At 43.1% G+C, this 25,450-nt stretch overlaps 1 protein-coding gene across 1 annotated transcript; it reads right to left on the reverse strand.

The window, feature by feature from the left end:
- Positions 1-10,067: 10,067 nt before the first annotated feature.
- Positions 10,068-24,969, reverse strand: LOC146341868 (vomeronasal type-2 receptor 26-like). The gene is made up of 6 exons (XM_084807717.1): positions 24,752-24,969; positions 22,192-22,483; positions 14,043-14,270; positions 13,567-13,572; positions 13,310-13,430; positions 10,068-10,969 (listed from the first exon to the last, which is right to left on the reverse strand). The coding sequence occupies exons 1-6, from the start codon at positions 24,967-24,969 to the stop codon at positions 10,068-10,070; spliced, it is 1,767 nt and encodes a 588-aa protein (XP_084663843.1).
- Positions 24,970-25,450: the final 481 nt, after the last annotated feature.

Below are 25,450 nucleotides of genomic sequence, written 5' to 3' on the forward strand. Positions count from 1 at the left end.
TGGATTGGAGCCAGAGAATAAATGTTCATGTAATATGATGGGATTGGGAAACTGTGAGGAGGTAGAGGCCAAAGGACCCTAGAGAAAGAGGGCGGGGAGATGAGAAAAGAGGGTCTGGAAGAAAAAGAAACTTCCTCCCAAGACTAGGAGGAACTGAATATTTTTGGCAGGGGGAGATGTGTACCTTTACATCCTGGTAAGGAAGAATGAATGAGAAAGTCTCAGAAAAAGTGGAGGCCAGTGCCTCCTATGTCAGTGGGGCAGCAAATCCACTCTGGGTTTCAGTGAGAACCAGTCACAGCTCTAACAAAGCTATCCAAGATGCTGAATGCTTCCACACTTTGGATAGCTCCTTTAGAGTTCTGACTGGTTTTGACTGAAACCCCGAGTGGATTCACTGCCCCACTGACATAGGAGCCACCCCCCACACACACTGCTCAGAAAGGAAGAGGGAGAGCTGAAAGCCAATGTCCACAGGAAACAATACATAGAGGAGGTGTTGAGCTAGGGAAACGCTACAGAAAAAAATAAATACATCAAGAACAGTGTGCGGAAAAAGGCTATTGGCTGGAAAGATGTGCACAGGAATTTGGGCCACAAAAACAAGGATTCAAAGGGCTGGATCCAGACTTAGTCTTAGTTACATGGACACACTGACATCAATGTGAATTCAGTATTTTAACTTCAGGGCCATTTTTTGCAATGGGTATAGTCTTAGTGCAATATCCAAGTCAACACAAGTATTAGCATAAATTATGTTGTGCTAGTGTTGTTGTTGTTCAGTCATTCAGTCGTGTCCGACTCTTCGTGACCCCATGGACCATAGCATGCCAAGCCTTCCTGTCCTGCGCTCTCTCCTGGAGCGTGCTCAACTTCATTTTCATTGCATCGGTGATGCTATCTAGCTATCTCATCCTCTGCCATCCCCTTCTCCTTTTGCCTTCAGTCTTTCCCAGCATCAGGGTCTTTTCCAGAGAGTTTTCTCTTCGCATTAGGTGGCCAAAATATTGGAGCTTCAGCTTCAGTATCTTTCCATCCAATGAGCACTCAGGGTTGATTTCCTTTAGGATTGACTGATTTGACCTCTTTCCATTCCAGGGAACTCGTAAGAGTCTTCTCCAGCACCACAGTTCGAAAGCATCAATTCTTCGGCGCTCAGCCTTCCTTATAGTCCAGCTCTCACAGCCATACTTTACTACTGGGAAAACCATAGCTTTGATTAGACGGACCTTTGTCGGCAAGGTGATGTCTCTGCTTCTGACTATGCTGTCTAGGTTGGCCATAGCTTTCTTCCCAAGGAGCAAGCGTCTTTTAATTTCATGGCTACAGTCACAGTCTGCGGTGATCTTGGAGCCCAAGAAAGTAAAATCTGTCACTGCTTCCATTTCTTCCCCTTCTATATGCCAGGAAGTGATAGGGCCAGATGCCATGATCTTAGTTTTTTTAATGTTGAGTTTCAAACCAGCTTTTGCACTCTCCTCTTTCACCCTCAACAAGAGGCTCTTGAAAATCTCTTCGCTTTCTGCCATTAGGGTGGAATCATCTGCATATCAGAGGTTGTTGATAATTCTCCCAGCAATCTTAATTCTGACCTGTGATTCATCCAACCCGGCATTTCTCATGATGTACTCTGCATATAAGCTAAATATGCAGGGTGACAATATGCAGCCTTGTCGTACTCCTTTCCCAATTTTGAACCACTCAGTTGTTCCATGTCTGGTTCTTACTGTTGCTTCTTGACCCTCGTACAGGTCTCTCAGGAGACAGGTAAGGTGGTCTGGTACTCCCATCACTTTAAGAATTTGCCACAGTTTGTTGTGATCCACACAATCAAAGGCTTTAGTGTAGTCAATGAAGCAGAAATAGACATTTTTCTGGAATTCTCTTGCTTTCTCCATGATCCAGCAAATGTTGGCAATTTGATCTCTAGTTCCTCTGCCTCTTCGAAACCCAGCTTGTACTTCCGGTAGTTCTTGGTTCATATACTGCTGAAGCCTAGCTTGTAGGATTTTGAGCATCACCTTGCTGGCATGTGAAATGAGCACAATTGTGTGGTAGTTTGAACACTCTTTGGCATTGCCCTTCTTTGGAATTGGAATGTAAACTGACCTTTTCCAGTCTTGTGGCCACTGTGGAGTGTTCCAAATTTGTTGGCATATTGAATGCAGCACTTTAACAGCATCATCTTTTAGGATTTTAAATAGCTCAGCTGGAAGACTGTCATCTCCGCTAGCTTTGTTGTTACTAATGCTTCCTAAGGCCCACTTGACTTCACTCTCGAGGATGTCCGGCTCAAGTTCAGTGACTGCACTATCATGGCTATCAGGGACATTAAGATCTTTCCTGTATAGCTCTTCTGTGTATTCTTTCCACCTCTTCTTAATCTCATCTGCTTCTGTTAGGTCCCTGCCTTCTTTGTCCATTATCATGCCCGTCTTTGCACAAAACCTTCCCTTGAGATCTCCAGTTTTCTTGAAGAGATCTCTAGACTTTCCCATTCTGTTGTTTTCCTCGATTTCTTTGCATTGTTCATTTAAGAAGGCCTTCTTGTCTCTCCTTGCTATTCTCTGGAACTCTGCATTCAGTTGGATATATCTTCCCCTTTCTCCCTTGCTTTTCACTTCCCTTCTTTCCTCAGCTACTTGTAAAGCCTCATCAGACAGCCACTTGGCTTTCTTGCATTTCTTTTTCTTTGGGATGGATTGACTTGCTGCCTCCTGAACAATGTTACGGACTTCCGTCCATAGCTCCTCAGGCACTCTGTCTATCAGGTCTAATCCCTTAAATCTATTCCTCACCTCCACTGTTTATTCATAAGGGATATGATTTAGGTCATACCTGAATGGTTTAGTGGTTTTCCCTATGTTCTTCAATTTAAGCTGAAATTTTGCAAGAAGCAGCTCATGATCTGAGCCACAGTCAGCTCCAGGTCTTGTTTTTACTGACTGTATGGAGCTTCTCCATCTTTGGCTGCAAAGTACATAATCAATCTGATTTCAGTATTGACCATCTGGTGATGTCCATGTGTAGAGTCGCCTCTTGTGCTGTTGGAAAAGAGTGTTTGCTATGGTCAGCGTGTTCTCTTGGCAAAACTCTATTAGCTTTTGTCCTGCTTCATTTTGTACACCAAGGCCATGCTGTTATCCCGGTGATTTCTTGACTTCCTACTTTAGCATTCCAATCCCATATGATGAAGAGGACATCTTGTTTTGGTGTTAGTTCTAGAAGGTGTTGTAGGTCTTCATAGAACCAATCAACCTCAGCTTCTTCGGCATTAGTGGTTGGGGCATAGACTTGAATTACTGTGATGCTGAATGGTTTGCCTTGGATTCGTACTGAGATCATTCTATCATTTTTAAGATTGTACCCCAGTACTGCTTTCCCCACCCTTTTTTTGACTATGAGTGCTACTCCATTTCTTCTAAGGGATTCTTGCCCACAATAGTAGATATGATGGTCACCTGAATTAAATTCGCCCATGCCTGTCCATTTTAGTTCGCTGATTCCCAAGATGTCGATGTTCAATTTTGCCATCTCATGTTTGACCACCTCCAGCTTACCTTGATTCATCGATCTGACATTCCAGGTTCCTAAACACTATTGTTTTTTACAGCATTGGATTTTCTTTTCACCACCAGACACATCCACAGCTGAGTGTCCTTTCGGCTTTGGGCCAGCCACTTCACTCTTTCTGGCACTATTTGGAAATACCCTCTGCTCTTCCCCAGTAGTATATTGGACACCTCCCAACCTGAGGGTCTCATCTTCCAGCGTCATATCTTTTAGCCTTGTGAAACGTTCCATGGGGTTTTCTTGGCAAGAATACTGGAGTGGGTTGCCATTTCCTTCTCCAGTGGACCACATTTTGTCAGAACTCTCTGCCATGACCTGTCCGTCTTGGGTGGCCCTGCACAGCATAGCTTATGGGTTCACTGAGTTACGCAAGCCCCTTCACCACAACAAGGCAGTGATCCATGAAGGGGTTTGTGCTAGTTTAAGTGACCTCTATCGCAGCACCAGTTGCAATGGGTTTTCTGGGGAATCCCATTGTGCAAGGAAATGGTATTGGCCGTCCACTAGAGGTCACTTATGCTAACACAACATAAATAAGGCTAGCACTTTTGTTGACCTGGATACTGTCCAGTGTATGTCTATAGTTGAATCCAACCCACGGTGTCAACAGCAGGAACAGTTCATGTGGCAAGCACAATTGTGATGGTGGACAGGCAATGGTCAAATGTTGTGAAGGCATGAGGGTGGGTAATGTGAACGAGCTGGAGAGTGGTGTTGAATGGGGTGCAGCACAGCTCAGTTCTGGGCCCTGTGCTTGTCAACATTTGCATTAATGACTTGGATGAGGAGGTGGGGAGAGAGAATGCGTACGAAGTTTCTAAATCAGACAAAAATGGTGGGATAGCTATTACTGTGGAAGACAGAAACAAAATTCAAAACGATCTTGATAGGTTAGAAGTCTGGGCAAAAAAATAACAGAATGCAATTTAACAGAGACAAGTGCAAACATCTTCATTGAAAACGAAATCAAAAGCACAGGTAAAAGATGGTGTAAACCTGGCTTGACAAGAGTATGTGTGAAAAGGTTTTTGGAGGTGTAGTCAATCACAAGCTGAATGTGAGTCAGCAGTGTGATGTGACTGCAAAAAAGGCAAATGCAATTTTAGATTGCACCAACACCAGTATTGTTTCAAAACCATAAGAAGTAATAGTTCCAGTCTACTCTGCACTGGGTAGACCTCACTTCTAATACCATGTCCAGTTCTGTACATTAGACTTGAAGGATTGATAAAACTTGGGAGAAGTTCAGATAAGAGCAAAAAAGATTATCGGGGGAATAGAAACTAAGTTCTATGAGGAAATATTAAAGGAACTGGGTATGCTAACTCTTGAGAAGAGAAGACTGAGGGGGGTTATGATAGAACTTTCAAAGTACCTAAACGGTTGCCACACAGAAGAGGGACACAACCTGGTTTCTATCATCAAAGATTGTAGCACATGAAATAAAAGGCTGAAGTTACAGAAAGGCAGGTTTTTAAAAATATTTATAATTTTATTGTAATTTTTAACAACGCATTGAAAAAGGGAAAAAAACTAACTACATGATTGAATTATCAGTTTCAATTAATGCACATGAAATGTGTGTGTGTGTGTGTGTGTGTGTGTGAAGGAAAGTACAGCTTTTGGGGGGGGAGAAATTATACACAAACTTCAACAATGACAGAGCAAATATGCATACTTGTATCCATTCACGAGTGGAGCCTATATGTCACCCATGCCCATTCAAATGTTGAAAGTGTTATTAGGTCCTCAATCTATTGCATTATAAGAGGTGAGCATCTATGCTTCCATTAATATCACACTCTGAGCTGTGAAAATGGCGTGGAGAAGCTGACTGTGCAGTGCAGGCATAAAGGGGGAAATAAAGAGACAGACACAAGTGATTGGTATCAAATTGAGCTGCACTTATTTATCACTCTGCAAAGGCGAAAGACCTGGACAGGCAACTAATCTGTGCCAGCCACTAGCTAGGCACTGTAATGGGTGAAAACACTCAAAGCCTGTAGAGTGTGCCACAGCTCACCACCTTCCAGGGCTACCTCTTTTGGAGGAGGTAAGCCTTCCCCTGTCACCCCTTCCTGGGCTACAAAACACCAGGTGGGTGAGGTGGGTTGGGCTCACAGGTAACCCTTATCCCCCCTGGGGCCACAAAACCCAGAGCAGGAGGCCTCAGGCATCACCTGTCACCCAAACAGTGCCTCTGAATGCTCACGATCCCTGTTCGAATCTGCATTGCCATCCCTAGCAGCTTACCTAGAGAAATGTGGCCAAAGAGAGCTAACTGTCAGATGAAGCCAAATTCTCCTAAAGGACACACCCAGCCAACCTACAGTGTGAAGTAGGCAAAAAGACACACAGCCCCAGCCAATTGGACTATGAGCCAAAAGTTCGTACTTGGTCCCCAAAAGGGTGACCAGCAGAACTCACACTTCATACAGGGAGGGCAGGAGGGAGCCATGCTTCAAAGAGGCATTTAGGTGGGGCCAGGAGAGCTAAAAGTGCCTCTAGGGCCCCTCCCATACCCAGTGGCAGTCGCCCACATCTTTTCTCTCCCCTGCCACCCGCAATGCCCCCCCCTCCCGTGGCCAGGCTAGCCGGATAGGGCATTCTCCTGGAAGCAGGAACAATCATTTCTGCTGAATAAGGCATAGAGTCATAACTTTAGAGTCAGAGATGCTTCCGATACAGATGAAAAAGCAGCAATCCACTGAGCAGACAAAACTGGACATTCCAGTTCTGTATTCTGTTCCTTCTTAAGACCCTGTATATTATATTTGTTTACCAATAATAGGTATCTATGAATATGGATTGTGGGTCGATAGAGTTGATCAACCTTAATAAGTGTTTCCAATAACAAAGGAAAGTTGGAAGCTGTAAAAGTAGCAGGGCCAAACCTAGACACTAACAAATGTAGCATTGAGCAGGGGGTTGGACTCGATGGTCTTGTAGGCCCCTTCCAACCCTACTATTCTATGATTCTATATAGCAATTGCAAGTATTGCCATTCAGCCAGAGCAGGTAAATTGTATTTGGCCTGCAAAGCTGAGAATGAAAAAAACTCATCATCAGCACCCATTAACTGATCCAAGGTCAACATCAACTTATCCGTCCTAGTCTGCCACAAAACCACTTTCTTGCCAAGTTTTCAATAGGTCAGTTTCATCCAAGACTGTAGCACATGAATTAAAAGGCTTAAGTTACAGAAAGCAGAACATCAGGAAATTTTCCCTAAAGATCAGAGTAGTATTAGCTGCCTATGCAGGTGGTGGGTTCTCCAACAGTAGGGGTATTCAAAGAAACACTGAACAGCCATCTCTCAGGGATGCTCTAACTTAGATTCTGGAAATGATCAGGGGGTTGGACTGGATGGACTAAATAACCCCTTCCAGTGCTATGGATCTCTGATTCAATCTGTCAGAGCAATAATTGGGCACCATTGCCTGACTGTAAAAGAGTTCAGGATTTTCCCGACTGGGATCACAGGTCTTCTTGTGGCCTTTGCAGGCATGTCTCTATGGACCCATGACTATACCTGCATTGCACAGATCTGGCACTTCTTCCTTTCTCAGCCAATTCTCATTGGTGATAGCCTATTGATAGTACAGATAATGAAGATATTTCTCCATAGCCACTTCACACGCAATTTCCAAGTGTAGTACTGTTGCCATGGCTGGTAATCACTGTAGCAGTCATGGGAAAAGCCACAAATGCTGAAATGTTCTGCCAGTGTCAAAGAACAGGAATGGGTGTTGAAGCAAGAAGAATGCACTGACAGGAGCAGGTTAGATATGGTCATAAGGTTTATCGGATGCAGCTCATAGACACTGGTGTTGCGTAGGGCAAGGATCAATACTCCAGACAGCCTCATCACTGACCGATATGGCAACACGGCATGTATGCTGGGAGAATGTTGATGTGGACGGCAGATAGCTCCAGCCTGCCATGGCACAAAATTATCCTGTGGGCTGCAATGGCAATGCCAAAACCCCATGATAGATCCCCTATTTATACCCATGGAACAGGTCCAATGTGAGGTCCCACCTTAAGGATGTGACTGGCACAACCGATTGGCTCCCATGATGGGGCCTGTGACATTGCATTGCCGAGGCTGCAACCCCAATCAGAATGCTGATGGATGAGAGAGGGGGGAGGTGAAGATGTAGGATCCTCTCACTCACTCCCTGCTCCCCCACACACATGAGGAACAAAACTATCAGGGCCTTCCAGTATGAAAGGGCTAAGGCTTTCTATATAATGCTTAAGGGCACAGGACAGCCATATGCATCAGTTTGGATTTCTGGGTATCCTCAAGGGCCAAATGGAAGCACAACGGGCATATTTGTGATGGACTACTGCAGACACAATCCTATACACACTTAGTTAGGAGCAATTCTGCTGGTGATTTTTCTCATGTGGTTTCCTGTTGTCACAGGATAACAGAACATTAATCTGGGGACTCGACTGCCAACTCAACTGCTGCTGTTCCCAACTGAAGTGGCAGCACAAAAACAAACCAACAAAAAATTGAAGTAAAAATGAAAAAAGGCGGGGGGGAGGAGGTGATACAAACCTACCAACGGTGAACTGCCCCTGTGATAGCCTGTTGGGGATTTTCACTCCACCCTGAGAAATTTGGTGAATTGCGCCCCATAACAATTTTTCTGTCGACAAATCAGGTGTAGACTTTCAAGATGCCATTTGCTCACATCTCTAATTAGTTACCACTGCCCCATGCCAATCAGAAGAAGGAAAATGAAGCAGATTTTATAACAACAGCTTCCACCATGGAAGTGGATATTATTTGATGTTCCATCCATTTGGAATATGCATTCATTTAAAATAACATATTCCTTATTCATGGCCGCAATAGTCTATTAAAAGATTTATTTCCATACACATGGAGATAAAGTTGATTTTGATAGGACATGGCACATAGTTTGGACCGACTCATGGTCATGCCAATATTGGCTAATTCAGAGTCTAATGCTAAAGATCCACCTGGAATACTCAAATGCACACTCTCTCTCCCCCCTCTCTGTCTCTCTGTCAAACACACACACACAAACACACACTGAGATCAGAAAAACCCTGCTGGATAGGACCAAAGGTCCATCAGATCTAGTATCCTGTTGCCCACAGGGGCCTACCAGATGCTTCTGGAAAGCACAGAACCAGAGCATAAAAGCAACAGCCCTTCCCTGCCTTTGCTTCCAATCAAATGGTATCCAAGGGCACATTGCCTCCACAGTTGAACGTAGGGGTGGACGAAAGTCACTTACCTGTCCTCGAAGCTTGTTCGCGGTGGGGGGAAGGTGCTTCGCTGCTCCCCCCGCGAAGTTCAGGCCGGGGGGGAGGCTTCCCGCCTCGCCCGGCCGAAATTCAGGCCAGGGAGGAGGCGCCTCGCCTCGCCCGGCTGCAAACTCAAAAGTTAAAAAAAAAAAAAAAAATCCCCCGTGATAGGCTACGTGATGATTAATGTAGCCTATCACGGCTAGATCTGCAAAGTCAGCTGTGATAGGCTACGTTAATCATCACGTAGCCTATCACGGGTGACTTAAAAAAAAAAAAAGCTCGTACGCAAATGGCGGCCCCCATAGATTACCCCATTACCCCATAAGGGCAAATAGCGTTGCCCTTATTTTCGCCGTAGTCTACGTAAACCTTTACGTAGTCTACAGCGACCAAATAAGGAACGCGAATGGCGGCTCCCTATGGGGGCCGCCATTTGCGTACGCGCTTTTTTTTTTTAGTCACCCGTGATAGGCTACGTGATGATTAACGTAGCCTATCACAGCTGACTTTGCAGATCTAGCCGTGATAGGCTACGTTAATCGTCACGTAGCCTATCACGGGGGCGTTTTTTTTCTTTTTTCTTTTATTGCAATGGCGGTGGCGGCAGCTGGTCGAAAGACCGGCTGCCGCTCCCGCCCCACACGAACACCCGCCGAACCGCCGGCCGGACCCGCCGCCAGGAGGGACATTCGGCAAAGGTAAGTCCTGTCCCGGGGGGGGTGCGGGGGGCGGGGGGTGGGAGGGTGCGGAGAATTTCTCCCCAAAACTTGTTCGGGGGGCCGAACACGTTGGCGCTCGGCCCCCCGAAGTTTCAGGGAGAAATTCTCCACCATCCCTAGTTGAAGGTCCCATGTAGGCATCATGATGAACAGACAGCTAAGCTGGGGCAGGGGCATGTGTGTGTCCACACATATTGTGGCAATGAGTTCCAAAGATTAATTATATGTGGTGCCATTATTCAAAGACTAGGAAACACTTACAAATTCAACATTGCCCATAAACTATTGAGTGTCTTGTACATGGAAACTGAGGGCCAAAACAGACACGATTTGAAATCCATATCAAGCAGTTCTGTCTTTTCTATTAGTGTTGTTGTTGTTATAATTATTGTCATTATTATTTTCTGTAGACTAGAAGAGGGGAGAGTGTAGGAACCTTTTGTAGACTGTCGAGTATAGCACATGTATTGCTATTTATGTTCTTCAATTCCGTCTTCTTATTAACTGCTGTTTGTTGTTCAGTTCAGGCCTCAACACGATAATGTAGCATTTGGGGAAAAAGATACAACTCAGCAACCCAGCACTGGAGGCTAAGATAGAAAAGATCTCCACAGCTACCATGTACTTTCCCTGAGTGCTCAGGTAGGTTGGAACAAAAGATAACCAAACAGTGCAAAAAACCAACATGCTGAAAGTGATAAACTTGGCTTCGTTGAAACTGTCTGGTAACTTCCTGGCAAAAAAAGCTACTGCCAGACTCACAATTGCCAGGAAGCTCATGTAGCCCAGGACACAGTAAAACAGAATCACGGACCCCTCATTACATTCCAGTATGATTTCTTCAGTCAGTGAATGCATGTCAGCATCTGGAAATGGGGGAGAGGTTGCCAACCACACAGTACAAATGCCTGCTTGAATAAGGGAGCAAAAAAGAACAATGGAGTTGGCCAGTCCTTTTCCCACCCAGTTCCTCATTCTGGATCCTGGTTTGGTGGCCATGAAAGCCAGAACCACAGTGATAGTTTTGGCCAACACACAAGACAGACCCAATGAGAAGATGATACTAAAAACGGTTTGTCGGAGGAGACATGTCACCACCCGAGGCTGGCCGATGAATAGCAAAGTGCAAAGGAAGCAGAGCAGGAGGGAGATGAGGAGAATGTAGGTGAGATTTCTGTTATTGGCTTTGACAATGGGAGTGTCATGGTGCTTTTTAAATGTTCCTAGCACCAAACACGTTATCAAAGAAAAGAAAACAGCAAACAGGGCTAAACTGATCCCCAAAGGTTCTTCGTAAGATAAGAAGCTAATATTCCGAAGAATACACATATCCTGCTTTTTATTTGGGTAGTATTCATCTCTGCATTTATAACAGTCATTTATGTCTGAAAAAGAAAAGAAACATGCCATGAGCCACATGCAGTAACTGTTTCTCTCACAGACATACCTTTTCTCCTCTCAAATTAGAGGACTATACGCTGTTCCTGTGATATGTGACATGGAATGGTGCTGAGGATTATCATTAACTATTGTCCTTGTGACAAAGGATGTTGTCACATGAGGCAGAAATCCTGCACCCCTGCCAGGGTTTTTTCTTCCAGAGACTTTCCAGCAACCTGATCAGCACAATACACATGCTTCCTGTTTTGTTTTGTTTTTTGGCCATTTTCCTTGGGCAGAAGTTCCCTATGCTCCATTTATACAGCCACTAGATGGTTCTGTGACATTATGGCAATATTGCGGGTTCCCAGAATTACACATCCCCTTTAATAGTGATATAATTTATTGCTACATTATCGGTAAGGTAAAATATTGTGGGATAAAGCTAGAAAGCCTCAGAAGTGGCACCAGGGGATGACGACATCGTGAAAAGGACCCACAAACATCCATGAGTGACCCACCACGAGTGCACAATAAAAGCCCCATGTAATGGCTCCCAAATATTGGGACCCATATTGCCCTGACTTAGCTAAACAGTTAGTAGATTCCATGATCAAATGCATCAAAGGATATTCTGCATTAGGATTTCATGGTTCTATTCCAGCACCCAATCCCACACAACTGGGCCTCTTAGGGCGAGAGTAAAGCTCTTCAAGGTACATTCTTGTGGGAATTGTGTTGTGATAACTAACATTCTGGAAAACATCTGTGCCAGGATAAAGAGCAGTACATAGCTTACAATGGAGCTTCTAGTGTCAAAATAGGGTATTGTAAATCAAGGGGGTGACAATGGTATTTGGTCATGTGCAATAACAGCCATGAACTTGAAAAGTAATCAACAAATGAAGGGATGCTTGAAAATGGAAACATCAGGCCTCCAAGGGTACACTCTATATACAACTATTTCTGAGACATTTAATTCGTCACTGACATATTAGTTGTATATTATGATGTTTTCTGACAGACATGTTTTTGAAGCTAGAAAATCTAGTTTTAAGACCAGGAGACACAGATTTTTAGAGTAGATTTAGTGATACGTTTAGCATTTCCGTTGTATTGAAAAGAAACATAAAATCTGAATGTACATGAGCAGATAAAGATGTGAAAAAGATGCTTAACGTGTATAAAAGACAGTCCGGTGATCAAAGATATAAGTTATAATATGACACATCTTCCTTGCTTGATTTGGGAAGACTGGTAAGATGCCATATTTACTATGATGTTTGGCTCTTCACAAGCCTTGTTCCTAGAAATTTGTCTTGAAGTTGTTTTTATTTTGTTTATGTCAGTATTGTGTGCTTAGTGTTTATTCTGTACTAGGGATCTACTTGAAATAAGTAAAAAGACAGAAAAGACAAAAGCTTGGTCTATGTGAGTTGTTGCTGAACTTAAACTCTTTGTGTCCGGTACCAGATGTCAGTAAAAACCTGCATTTCCGGGTGACAGCTTGAGCTGGAGAAAATTGAATGATAGTGTTTAACTGAGAGGCTAGCCCCCGTGCCCCCAAACTGCTATTCCATCTCATAGAATTCCTTGGTGAGGACAGATTTGTCACAACCCTCTGTTTATATAAATGTCAGAAGTGGTTTAAAATGTTTCAGGCCTATACCAGCTATCTTGACTGTATTTTATAATCAAAGATCTTCAGGATCCCAGGATGCTGGAACCAATTCTTCTGGATTAAAGGTAATGTCTTCTCCTTTAAATCTTAAGTACTGAATTTTGACTCCACAGTGATATTAGTAACTCAATTGGTTGATTAATAGGATTTATAGAAATAGAACCTGCAACAAAACATTGCAGTATGTAGTGCTGCTATTCAAGAGTCCAGCAGTTTAGTTCTTCCCTGCTGTCTCCTACCCATCCCTGCCCAAAGCACTCAGCATTCTATGGTGATTGAGCATGCTCAGGTTTTCCCCATTATTATTATTTTTTCTTCATCCCCCCCACTTTTTTTGGGGGGGGGCGGCTTTCTTAAAACCTTGCATTTCCTCCAAAGCTGCTTATGCCTGCCTGTTTTGTCCTGGTGGTGCTATTTTGGCTACATAAGCCATGCATTCACAGCTTGAACATCATAAATACAGGAAGTGGACATCACAACATGCAGAATATCAGAAACAGAGAAAACAGATCGGCAGCAAGGCTTTAAATGGAGGCCTACAGGAGGGCTTTTGCCATCCAGTGGAGGGAGGGAGAAATATGGGAACTTGATTTTACTTAAGGGGATGTTGCACAGTTAATTTACTATGTCTGAATTAAACATATTCCACCACCATAGTCCTTACCTTTCCAGTGTGAAACCTTCCCTTCTGGACATGGGATGCAATCATAGCAGCAAAACGGCTCCCCCTCCTTCACTTTCTTGCTAAAACCAGGAAGGCAACTCTCAGTACATACAGAAAGTGGCTGTGCATAATCCATACACAAAAGAAAGAATGATACTATTGAGAATGCTGTACTTGGAATCCTACATTTTCTGCGGCCTTTCTTTTTATATGTGACTTTTCCACAGAAAACTGTATACAAAGCAGTGAACGAAAACCAGTAACTTATCAATGTAGATCAAATTTCAAAAACAATGATTTGTCACAAACTTGCCAATCCTCGGCTTTGCTTGCCAAATATGACCTGCCTTCTTTGGCTGAATGGAAATACTTGCAATTGCAACATTTGTTCGGATCTGGTATGGTCCTACCACTTTTACACCTTCAAAATCTCCTTTCCTGTTGGAAGCACTTATTGAGGCTGATCAGTTACATCGCCCCACACCCTATGTTTATAAATACTGGTTATTGGTGAATAAATATGATATACAGGTCTTAAACAGGAATGGAAAAAGGGAACTGAATTGTCTCATTTTGCCCAATGAATAGATCAGCGCTTTAGCATCTGCATCTGAAGTGTCTATGAATTTCAGGTGACATCTCATTCAGCAAACAGTTTTGTTGCTTAAATAAATCGCTTGCTCATGCAAAGCTCTGAGTGAGTCTTTCTAAATTGTTGACAATTGGATCCTACCTGATTAAACCAGCTGTGCCATGTTATGGCATCTTCACTGATGGTGAACGCTTGGTCTGCAGGAACCTCAGCATCCATTTTCCCAACTTTCACTCTATGAAAAGATTGGTTTGAGGAAATGATCCAGTTAATAATATCAAATCCAGCTACTAACTCGCCATTCTGGTCAAAGGAAATCTTGTCCCCAGCAGTGTTGTTAAATGAGACACTTCTCAAAAAGTGATGGAGCTGGGTTGGAAAGGAAAAGACAGTGATCTTAAACCACCCAACCACAAGTGTATCATGGGCATAAGAAGAGTGGAATACCAAGTATTGCTAATGCATTTCTTAGACTATTGGACAGACTTTGAGAAATAAGAATACCAATGAATGATATGGGGAGAGCAAGGAAAAGACTGATCTATTACAGTCTAGTATATATGCCTGGGCTGGGTAATTGTGGCCATCCAGGTGTTTAGGCTTACAACTGCCATCATCCCTTACCCTCGTCTATACTGGCCAAGGTTCATGGGAGTTGAACACCAAAACAAGTGGAGGGTCACAGGTTGCCCACCCTGCTATACACACAGACGTCTGGGTAAACCCCACGGAACTCACTGAGACATATTTCCATGTAGATATGTGTAAGATAGTTAAAACACTGCCTATGTGTTGTGTGACATTATGCTCAAATAGTCTGGGTCAATCAAGCATTAACACCCAACCACCCTTTGGAGAACTGCACTCTCAGGTAACACTCCTACTTTGACTACCAAGTTAATATGGTTTTATGAACACCTAGGACTGATTTAAGACCAATCTATAGCTATGTTTGTGATAGGTTCAAAAGCTCCTGCTTACACTTACAGGTAATCCATGGTGTTGTAGCATACTATTAACCCATTACCTTACATGTTACTCTTTGTCCTAATGTAAATATTGTATTCATAGAATCATAGAATGGTAGGATTGGAAGGGGCCTATAAGACCATCAACTCCAACTCCCTGCTCAATGGCAGGAATCTAAGTCAAAGCATACCTGACCGATGGCTGTCCAGCTTTGTCTTGAATGCCTCCAGTGTGGGAGAGCCCACTACCTCCCTAGGTAATTGCTTCCATTGTCATATTGCTCTAACAGTCAGGAAGTTTTTCCTGATGTTCAGCTGGAATCGGTCTTCCTGTAACTTGAGCCCACTCTTCCATGTCCTGCACTCTGGAATGATCGAGAAGAGATCCTGGCCTTCCTCCCTGTGACAACCTTTCAAGGACTTGAAGAGCAGTATCATATCTGCCCTCAGTCTTCTATTCTCAAGGCTCAACATGCCCAGTTCTTTCAGTCTCTCTTCATAAGGCTTTGTTTCCAGTCCCCTGGTCATCTTCGTTGCCCTCCTCTGAACCCTCTCCAGTTTGTCTGCATCCTTCTTAAAGTGTGGCACCCAGAACTGGACACAGTACTCCAGATGAGGCCTAACCAGTGCTGAGTAGAGGGGAACTAGTATTTCACGTGATTTGGAAGCTATACTTCTATTAATGCAGCCCAAATAGCATTTACCTTTTTTGCAGCCACATCACATTGTTGGCTCATATTCAGCTTGTGTTCATTCTGTTGTTTTCTGCTCAGCACTCCAGCCTATCAAGATCACTTTGAATTCTGTTTTTGTCTTCCAGGGTATTAGCTATCCTGCCCAATTTTGTGTCATCTGCAAATTTGATCAGCAGTCCCTGCACCTCCTCTTCCAAGTCATTAATAAAAATGTTGAAGAGCACTGGGCCCAAGACTGAGCCCTGAGCTACTCTCCCCAGTTTGAGAAGATCCCATTGATAAGCATTCTTTGAGTAAGATTCTGTAGCCCACTTTGAGCTAGTTTGCTAATCAGGGGCACTTTCTCGAAGGCTTTGCTGAAGTCAGTGTATATTATGTCCATAGCATTCAGTGAGGCTGACCATGTTTTGCTATTTATACATCAAAAAATTCAGAGAATCTTTCAATCCCCTGGGTGACAAGCATTTTAAAGACACAATACAGAACAACTATCTCTTCCTAAATCCTGTCTCATCCCCATTCCCCTTCTCAATAGCCCAGAATAATATGGACCCTTGTCCATTTTCTTTTTCAAAAAATGATTTACCAAAGGAGCCCCTACTTTCTGATGTCTCAAATTCTAAAGATGTTCACCTATCATTAATTTTGTTTAGAGATCTAGACCTCTTGAGAGTGTACTTCTCCATGGGGAAGCATAAAACAGAAAAAGCTGTGGACTTCTGTATTTGTATTTGTTACAACGCATTTCAATAATTCGTGTTTGACTTCAGGTTAGTGGATCATTGTGTGTGGGGGGGCTTCTTCAGTAAAGTTTATTCATATGGCCACAAACCGCCTAAAGGCATGCTCATCCTCTCATGTGAAGATAGAGAAATAGATTATTGTTCTTCAGAACCATGATTCCACAAGAAGACCTGTTCTTAGACAAATGTGGTCACCATAATGTAATGCAGGTCTTATTGTACAGAAGTTTGTTTTTAGATATTTTACATTTTAATGTGATAAAATGCATTTAAATTTAGGCATTAATATAGGCATTTAAACTAAACTAATTTTAGTTTTAGTTTTATCTACTTTATTTCAGGTTTTTGTAAAATGGATATTTATGTTGTCTCTTAATTAGTATTCATCATATATTTTTAGCTCCTGAAGAAGGATTATCTCTGAAAGGTATTTAGGTTATATAAGGTGGGTAATTTTTGGCCATCCAGATGTTTAGGCTTATGTGTTGCCCCAGCTGTGGGCATTGTACTCTTAGTTAGAGGTATCACTATCTTGGCACATCAGATTCAAAGGTTTACTTACAAGGAGTACTTTATTGGGTAACTTACAGCACAGGTGTACCAATGGTTGGATCAGACAGCTTCTCTGAACCCCGAGCCATTGGGTCAAATGGGTCTTATACTCTACATGTTGGCAATAAGGCAGCATAGCACTAGCAAGCACCCCCAGCGTTCATTCCCAGCATAGGCTAGAAGTGTTTGGTTCTCAAGCACAACCACCTATAAACAAGCTTCACTTCTCAGGCATGGCCTGATAAGGCTTTCTCCTCATTAGTAAGGAATGCGCTGAGAAGGCTGTTCTCGGCACTTTGAACCATCTTCACATGCTCAGAGGCTTACTAGCAAGGGAATTGCACCAATAATGAACTTAAGCAAGCATTATGGATCTCTAGGCCCCTCTAGCGCTACAAATGACTTGGCTACGCTCCTGGGGCCAATACAGCTTACAATGGCCATCATCTCTTGCCATTGTCTATACTGGCTAAGGTTCATAGAAGTTGAACTCCAAAACATCTGGAGTGTCACAGGTTGCCCACCCTGCTATATACACATGTTGTTCAGTCGTTAAGTCATGTCCGACTCTTTGTGACCCCATGGACCATAGCACGCCAGGCCTTCCTGTATTCATCATATATTTGTATTCCTCTGCTCTCTCCCGGAGTGTGCTCAAGTTCATATTCATTGCATTGGTGATGCTATCTAGCCATCTCATCCTCTGCCGTCCTCTTCTCCTTTTGCCTTCAATCCTTCCCAGCATCAGGGTCTTTTCCAGTGGCTTTTCTCTTTGCATTAGGTGGCCAAAATATTTGAGCTTCAGCTTCAGTATCTGTCCTTCCAATGAGCAGTCAGGGTTGATTTCCTTTAGGATGGACTGATTTGACCTCTTTGCAGTCCAGGGGACTCGTAAGAGTCTTCTCCAGCACCACAGTTCGAAAGCATCAATTCTTCGGCGCTCAGCCTTCCTTATAGTCCAGCTCTCACAGCCATATGTTACTACTGGGAAAACCATAGCTTTGATTATACGAATACGAACCTTTGTCGGCAAGGTGATGTCTCTGCTTCTGACTATGCTGTCTAGGTTTGCCATAGCTTTCCTCCCAAGGAGCAAGCGTCTTTTAATTTCATGGCTACACTCACCATCTGCGGTGATCTTGGAGCCCAAGAAAATGAAATCTGTCTTCCATTTCTTCCCCTTCTATATGCCAGGAAGTGATAGGGCCAGATGCCATGATCTTAGTTTTTTTAATGTTGAGTTTCAAACCAGCTTTTGCACTCTCCACTTTCACCCTCAACAAGAGGCTGTTTAGATCCTCTTCACTTTCTGCCATTAGGGTGGTATCATCTGCGTATCTGAGGTTGTTGATAATGCTTCTGGCAATCTTAATTCCGACCTGTGATTCATTCAACCCCGCGTTTCTCATGATGTACTCTGCATATAAGTTAAATAAGTAGGGTGACAATATACAGCCTTGTTGTACTCCTTTTCCAATTTTGAACCAATTGGTTGTTCCATGTCCGGTTCTTACTGTTGCTTCTTGACCCTCATACAGGTTTCTCAGGAGACAGGTAAGGTGGTCTGGTGCTCCCATCTCTTTAAGAATTTGCCCCAGTTTGTTGTGATCCACTGTCACAATCAAAGTCTTTAGCATAGTCAATGAAGCAGAAATAGACGTTTTTCTGGAATTTTCTTGCTTTTTCCATGATCCAGCAAATGTTGGCAATTTGATCACTAGTTCCTCTGCCTCTTCAAAACCCCGCTTGTACTTCCGGTAGTTCTCAATTCACATGCTGCTGAAGCCTAGCTTGTAGGATTTTGAGCATAACCTTGCTGGCATGTGAAATGAGTGCAATTGTATGGTAATTTGAACAATCTTTGGCATTGCCCTTCTTTCGAATTGGAATGTAAACTGACCTTTTCCAGTCTTGTGGCCACTGCTGAGTGTTCCAAATTTGTTGGCATATTGAGTGCAGCACTTTAGCAGCAGCATCTTTTAGGATTTTAAATAGCTCAGCTGGAAGACTGTCATCTCCGCTAGCTTTGTTGTTAGTAATGCTTCCTAAGGCCCACTTGGCTTCACTCTCTAGGATGTCTGGCTCAAGTTCAGTGACTGCACTATCATGACTATCAGGGACATTAAGATCTTTCCTGTATAGTTCTTCTGTGTATTCTTTCCACCTCTTCTTAATCTCATCTGCTTCTGTTAGGTCCCTGCCTTCTTTGTCCTTTATCATGCCCGTCTTTGCACAAAACGTTCCCTTGATATCTCTGATTTTCTTGAAAAGATCTCTAGTCTTTACCATTCTATTGTTTCCCTCGATTTCTTTGCATTGTTCATTTAAGAAGGCCTTCTTGTCTCTCCTTGCTATTCTCTGGAACTCTGCATTCAGTTGGCTATATCTTCCCCTTTCTCCCTTGCTTTTCGCTTCCCTTCTTTCCTCAGCTACTTATAAAGCCTCCTCAGACAGCCACTTGGCTTTCTTGCATTTCTTTTTCTTTGGGATGGATTGATTTGCTGCCTCCTGAACAATGTTCAGTAGTAGATATATACACATACTTTTTGGTAAACCCCACTGAATTCAGTGGGACATATTTCCATGCAGATGTGTGTAAGATTGCATAATTCAAACTCTTCCTATGTGTTATGTGACATGTAGCCTCCAATTGTGTGTGTCAATCAAACATTAACACACCAGCGCCCTTTTTGGTGTATTAATGTAGTAACACGGGATGGGGGAGAAATTGGTTTGCCCTTTAATACAAACTGGCATAACTTGCACTTCCAAACTAATGGTCAGAGATGATGGAAGCAGTGATCTAACAACATCTGGAGGGCCAAAGGTTCACCACTCCTGCTGTAGGACATGCTTACTCATATATGTTTCCTGATGTCACAGATGTTATGGAAGAAAAGTTGATTTACAATGTAATGATAAAAACAAACAAATGAATAAACCATCAGGTTAAGACCAGAGTTAAGGCTAGCTCATGTTGGCTAGAGCACCCAAAAGCCAGGAAATTGGAAATTAAGATTATCAATGATGATGCTGTGAAATGTCACAAATTGTGCTTGATTACAACTTTCCCTTCATGCACTGATAGTTTTCCTTGGTCTTTCAGGCCCACATCTAGATAGGGAGGATGGAGTGTGTGTGATCAGCAAAGATCCCCCCCCCCAATTTTCAAGGTCCTATGTTGCCTTCTGAAACATCTGGGCCTTACTGCATTTCTAGGGGAATACTCCTTCAAGTAGACCTATGCCTGTTTGTTGCTGTTTTTATAAGCAGTAGAATTTGGGGTCTTGGAATGATGGAACCTGTTGTTGTGACTCACCTCACCTAAAGTTACAATACCATTCTCCTTTAATGTGTTTTTTTTCTCTGCTGCATGAATTAATCTGTATGCGCCTTAATGCTTCTCTTAAATGGAAGGCAGGTTGATATCAGATAAATAGATGTGTTTATCCACTGGCAGATTTAAATGTACCATAACATATTGTGTATTGTGAATGGAAGAGGAAGGAAGTTGAAAATGCCATCAGATTATTAGGTTGGAGAGACAGCTTACAGCAGGGGACTGTCATGATACATAAGATATAGATCTTAAGATTTTGAGCCCATTACCTGCCATGAATTCTTCAGTCTCCCACCATTTTCTATTCCATTATACTTGAGTCTAGATGAGGACATGGTATGTAACGCATGGGCCACAGCATAGACAGCGTTGTAGATGCTGTAGCTGTGGCCAGTCATGCTCATTTCAAAAAAAGGACCAGGGAGGCTCTCCAGCTTCTCCTCACCAGAGCAAATATCTCCATCCAATTTGCCTGTAACTGCATTTGGGAAGACACAGTTGAAAGCCTGTTTCCAGAAGTCTCTGATGAAACCATCTCCTCTTGTACTGAATGGGTTTTTGCTCTCAGCAAAGTGGTAAAATTCTGGTAAGTCATTTGAGTGAACTGTAAAAGCCAGAGCACCATGGATTAATTCTATATCCCAGTTCCTCTGATAGAGCAATATACTGAACTCCATCAGAGCAGTAATTATCCACACTATACCTTTTAGGTTATATGTCACATTTTCATGTTCTGAAATATATTTCAGCCATACAAAAAAAGAAATAGAATAAGATGCTCCATAGGCCACCAATACGTTGGCTTTGTTGCCCATAATTTTATCATATATTTTCGCTCCTTGTTGCAGCATCTCATTAACTTCAGAGAAATAACTGAATTTGGGGCTTCTTTCTATGAAGGCAAAACAGATGCCCTTCTTGGAAAATGCTGGAAGTGCAGTTTGCACAAATCTTTCTCCATTGTCATCACTTTCCACCATAAGGACCCCAATCCACGTCCAGCTGAAATGCAGAAGCAAAGAGAGAATTCCCATGTACTGCAGAGTTTCCTGAGGAACCATCTGGAAGAAGGAAAGACCTGGGGTTTTATCACCCATGACTGGAGCAGGACCATAAGTTAGCTAAGGGTAGATTGGGGAGAGGAGGAAAGTCAGTAACAATCACAGGTTCAAGTGATGTAATATTACAACAGCCCTGTGATTTGCCCCACCCCTCTTCTAGTACACGTAGAAGCCATGGCTCAGAGTATAGTGGCTGGTATAAGGCCACTTAGTGTGTTTACGACTGAGGGGAGAAATGCACTGGAAACCCCTTGTAATAAAATTCCCACTCTTCAACTGTTATATTACGCTACCTTACTAGCTTAGAGTTAGTAGCATATTGAATTCAATGTGAAGAGCTAGTTGTGACTTCATTTAAGCACCATTTTTTTCACAAGTAATTTAATGCATGGAGAGAGCAATCCTATGGCCCGCTAGACACTGTCTAGTGGGCCATAGGATGTACTCATTTCTGGGAACCGACCTAGGAGCCCATGCTCTGAGGTTGGTTCCTGAAAAACTGACCATCCCTCTCGTCTGCGCTGCCTCAGAGGCAGCTTGGGGAAGCCCCATCCTCTGTGCTCACAAGAGGAGTGCAGAACGACTGAAAAGGGGCGTGGCTGGGTGAGCGGAGCTGTGCATTCAATGTGTCATATGGCAGCTTCCTCTCCCGGTCGGCCCCCCTGTTGCTAGACAGCCGAAAATGGCTGTCTAATGAAAAAGAGCAAGGCAGGAGAGGCATGGAGGGAATGATCCCCCCATGCCTCTTCTGCCTTGCTTTGGATAGGTGGTCGCCTCTGACGTTGGAGGTGGCTGCCTATCTAGTTAGGATTGAGCCCTTACTTAGTCAAGATCAGAGTAGTGGTGGACAAGCTAGAGTGAAAAAAGGAAAACCTGATTCCCAATGATTAACTGAGGTGTAATGCACACCCAGAAAAAACACATATCCTACCTGTGGTGTTTTATAGACATCCAAGATAGTTGCTACATGAAGGGAGATTTGACAGTCCAATCCCCCAATAACCGCTATCAGGTTATCCCTGACATCACATTTGTAGTTAGGGACCAATCTGTCCAATGTGGATATGAGTTGTATTATCGCATGAAAGGTCCACTGTGCATTGAAATAGCTGTCATAGATGCAGAAGCCCAAGGTGACATTGGGTAAGAGCTCCGGGTTTCCATTGATCTCCTTTACTGCAAACTCCAAGGCCAGGATGTGCTGGTAATTCTTTGTCACAATGCTAGAATGAGAGTTGCATTCCGCATCAGAAAGATGCTCTACATTTTGTAAAACAATGGCCACTGTGTTCTGCACCTTCTTCAATATTCTTATTTATTACACTATTTGACAATGCCACTTTTCATGAGGTGTTCGCCTAATCGTCTACTACACAAGGATAAAACAACCTAACACGATTAGTAATTATCAGCATTAGAATTCATAACTCACTATACTTTCTCAGTCAATCACTTATTTAAGGAACTAAATTCTAGTGAAATTCTCCTTTCACAAGAGCAGAAGGGAATTATATCTCAAGGTTTCACCCAAACATTTCCCCTAAACAAATGTGACACTGGGGGATGTATAAAAATCTGAGTAACGAATCATTCCCTGAAAATGACCATCCTGCCTTGAGTACCATTTTTGGGTAGAAATGTGGAGTACAAATAACATGAAAGGATAAATATATGTGAAAAGAATGATGATTTAATTGCATCCAAGTATGAATAAGAATGGACCCTCTTTAAATGGATATTATTAACGCTATGCCAAAAATTTCTCCCACATTTTTTGACCATTCTCATTCAATTTGATAGAAAAGAAATAGCTTTTGAAAAAAAATTCAAGGGAGAAGTAAAGTCCAGAGAAAACTTCAAGGATTTGGTTCAGGTTGCTTGTCCTTGCCTTACATAAGAGGTGGTTGAGGACTGTGTGAGAATGTCCGGTCTTTCATTACACATTCATCTCTCCGGCAGCCTATAGCATCCTTGGCTTACCACACTTCAATTAAAGCCAAGGTAAGACATCATGAGGTCATTCCTCCCATAGGGTTATTTCAGGAAGTGCAGGAAGCCTGGGAGGCTGCAGAGCAATGGAGAGATGTGTAATAGAAAGAAAATGCAGGCACAGCACCCTCGGCTGCCTTGCAGCGATGAAGTAAGCTCACACACACACACACACACACACACACACACAATTAATTAAAGAACGCCCTGAGAACGAAGCACAAAAATGGAAGAAACTTTCAGGAAATTGTAGGATAGATTTTAGCCCAGCACTAGCTCCACCTCTTCAACGGAGCTATACATAACACTGCCTGCTCACACCTGCATTGTGGTTGATGCAAAATCAGGGCCAGTCTCCCAGCACAGTTGATCATCTTGCCACTTTCAGTGGCAGCAAACAACCCACCAAAAAACCCTTAAGAAAGAAGAAACTGTGCTATAACCCCCGGCAATAGTGACCCTTACCACTGAGAAACGGTTGGAGATTTTCTCCTCCCCCTGGAGAAATTCAGTGAAATTGTCCCCCCAATGTCCTCTTCCCACAGATAGGGTGGAGAATTTTGAGAGGCCATTTCCACACAGCTCCAGATATTATTCATGGAACATAAAACAAAAAAAGAAATACCAAGCATAAAGGAAGAGACAGACAGAGGCAAATAAGATGAGGCAGAGTGTGCATGAAGGAACTTGATGTAACTTAGAAATTGGTGGAGTAAAGCACCACCACCACCACCACCAACAACAACAGGGGAAACAAAACAAAAGAAGTAAAATGAAATAAAACCACTTGTAGTCTGCAATCCTATACTCACTTACATAGGAGTAAGTCATATTGATCTCATTAGGAACTATTGCTGAGAGCCAAACGGAACGTAGCACTAATGGCATAGTGAGTAGCCGAGCTTTGTCTGTTTTCTTACTACAGTGTAAGTGTGTGCAGCCCCAATTCAGATTGGGACCAATAGGCTCCGAGAGGGTCGGGTTAAACCTTCCATCCACATTAATTCCCCCCTGCTTGAAATTCCTCCCATGTGCTGGGGATGGGGTTCAAAAAAGGGGAACAATCATACATTAACTTTCCCCCCTTTTAATACACACACACACAGGGAGGAACTTGATGGTGGTGGTGGGGACAGGTCAGGGAGGTGTAACCCATTTGTCGTAGAACCCAGTGGTCCTGATCTGGCTGAGAAGAGGCATTTTTTGGCTCCGAGTAGACATGTAGAATGTTAAATAATACCAACAGCCTTTTTTCCACCAACTGATTGAAAAGAGACTTCTTTCCTTCAATAATAACCCACAGTATTGTGGCACATAAAAGAAAAAAACACATTTCATATCACTTAATCAGATGCAAGATCTTTTCTTCAAGGAAAAGATTAATTTCAAGGAAAGATTAAATGTGTTGACTTTTACTGCAGTCCAATTTAGCCAGGCTGTGGGTCGAGGAATGAGCTTTCTGGAGAAAAATAATGGAATACAAGCAAAGATGAACTCCTTACGCAAGGTCCTCAAACACTGGTGGCATGGGTTCTTCTTGGAAATCTGAAGAAATGGCAACAATCATAGTTTGAGAAACAATGCCACCAATGATGAGGTCTCCAAAATGATAATACTTGTGAAGTGGAGGCTGTGGATCATGGACACCGCAATTAACTATGTGAGCCTTGCATACCACACGTGAAAGGAGTACCAGCAGCATAACACCTATGCCCACCATCCTAACTACTAGTGTAAAGCATCCCTCCAAAATCAGATTCTCCTATTTTCAACTGCAGCAGTAGCTCTACATGGCACTGGGTACATTTAACACCCCACACAGTTCTTTATGCTGTTTTCGCAAGTGCCCACTGAAGCTCCACTAGGAGTTTTGGCAAGCTGCAGAATTAATTACACACTTCTTGATAATTAAATAGAAGGGAATCACCAGCTCACACTTAGGAATTCCTGGTTGAATACCTGGGAATTACTTGTTTTTCTTATCAGAACAGATGGCTCCCCTTCTGCTTTGTTGGATTGCAAAGGACAATTGGTCTTAGAATGACCCATCTCAAGAAATGGACACCAGGGGTTGGATCCAGCATCCGACTTCCACTGCTCATCGAAGAAGCTTCTGCCAGATTTTCAGGGATGCCCTTCCTCGCCCCCATTCTGCTCTGCACTACAACTCACTCCATTCAGCAGGAAGCCGTGGCCCCCTA

Source organism: Heloderma suspectum, chromosome 6 (assembly GCF_057233095.1).
Source record: "Heloderma suspectum isolate Gila_16-S chromosome 6, 16-S_ref, whole genome shotgun sequence".
Taxonomy (NCBI): Eukaryota; Metazoa; Chordata; class Lepidosauria; order Squamata; family Helodermatidae; genus Heloderma; species Heloderma suspectum.

What these genes read in the sequence shown, in the direction of transcription:
- LOC146341868 (XM_084807717.1), bottom strand. Translation starts at nt 24,969, where the DNA reads ATGGTGGGCATAGGTGTTATGCTGCTGGTACTCCTTTCACGTGTGGTA. An exon ending in CCAGTGTTTGAGGACCTTGC is followed by an intron (nt 22,484 to 24,751) that starts GTAAGGAGTTCA and finishes CTCTCATTCTAG; the next exon opens with CATTGTGACAAAGAATTACC. An exon ending in GAAGGTTTCACACTGGAAAG is followed by an intron (nt 10,970 to 13,309) that starts GTAAGGACTATG and finishes TTTCTTTTTCAG; the next exon opens with ACATAAATGACTGTTATAAA.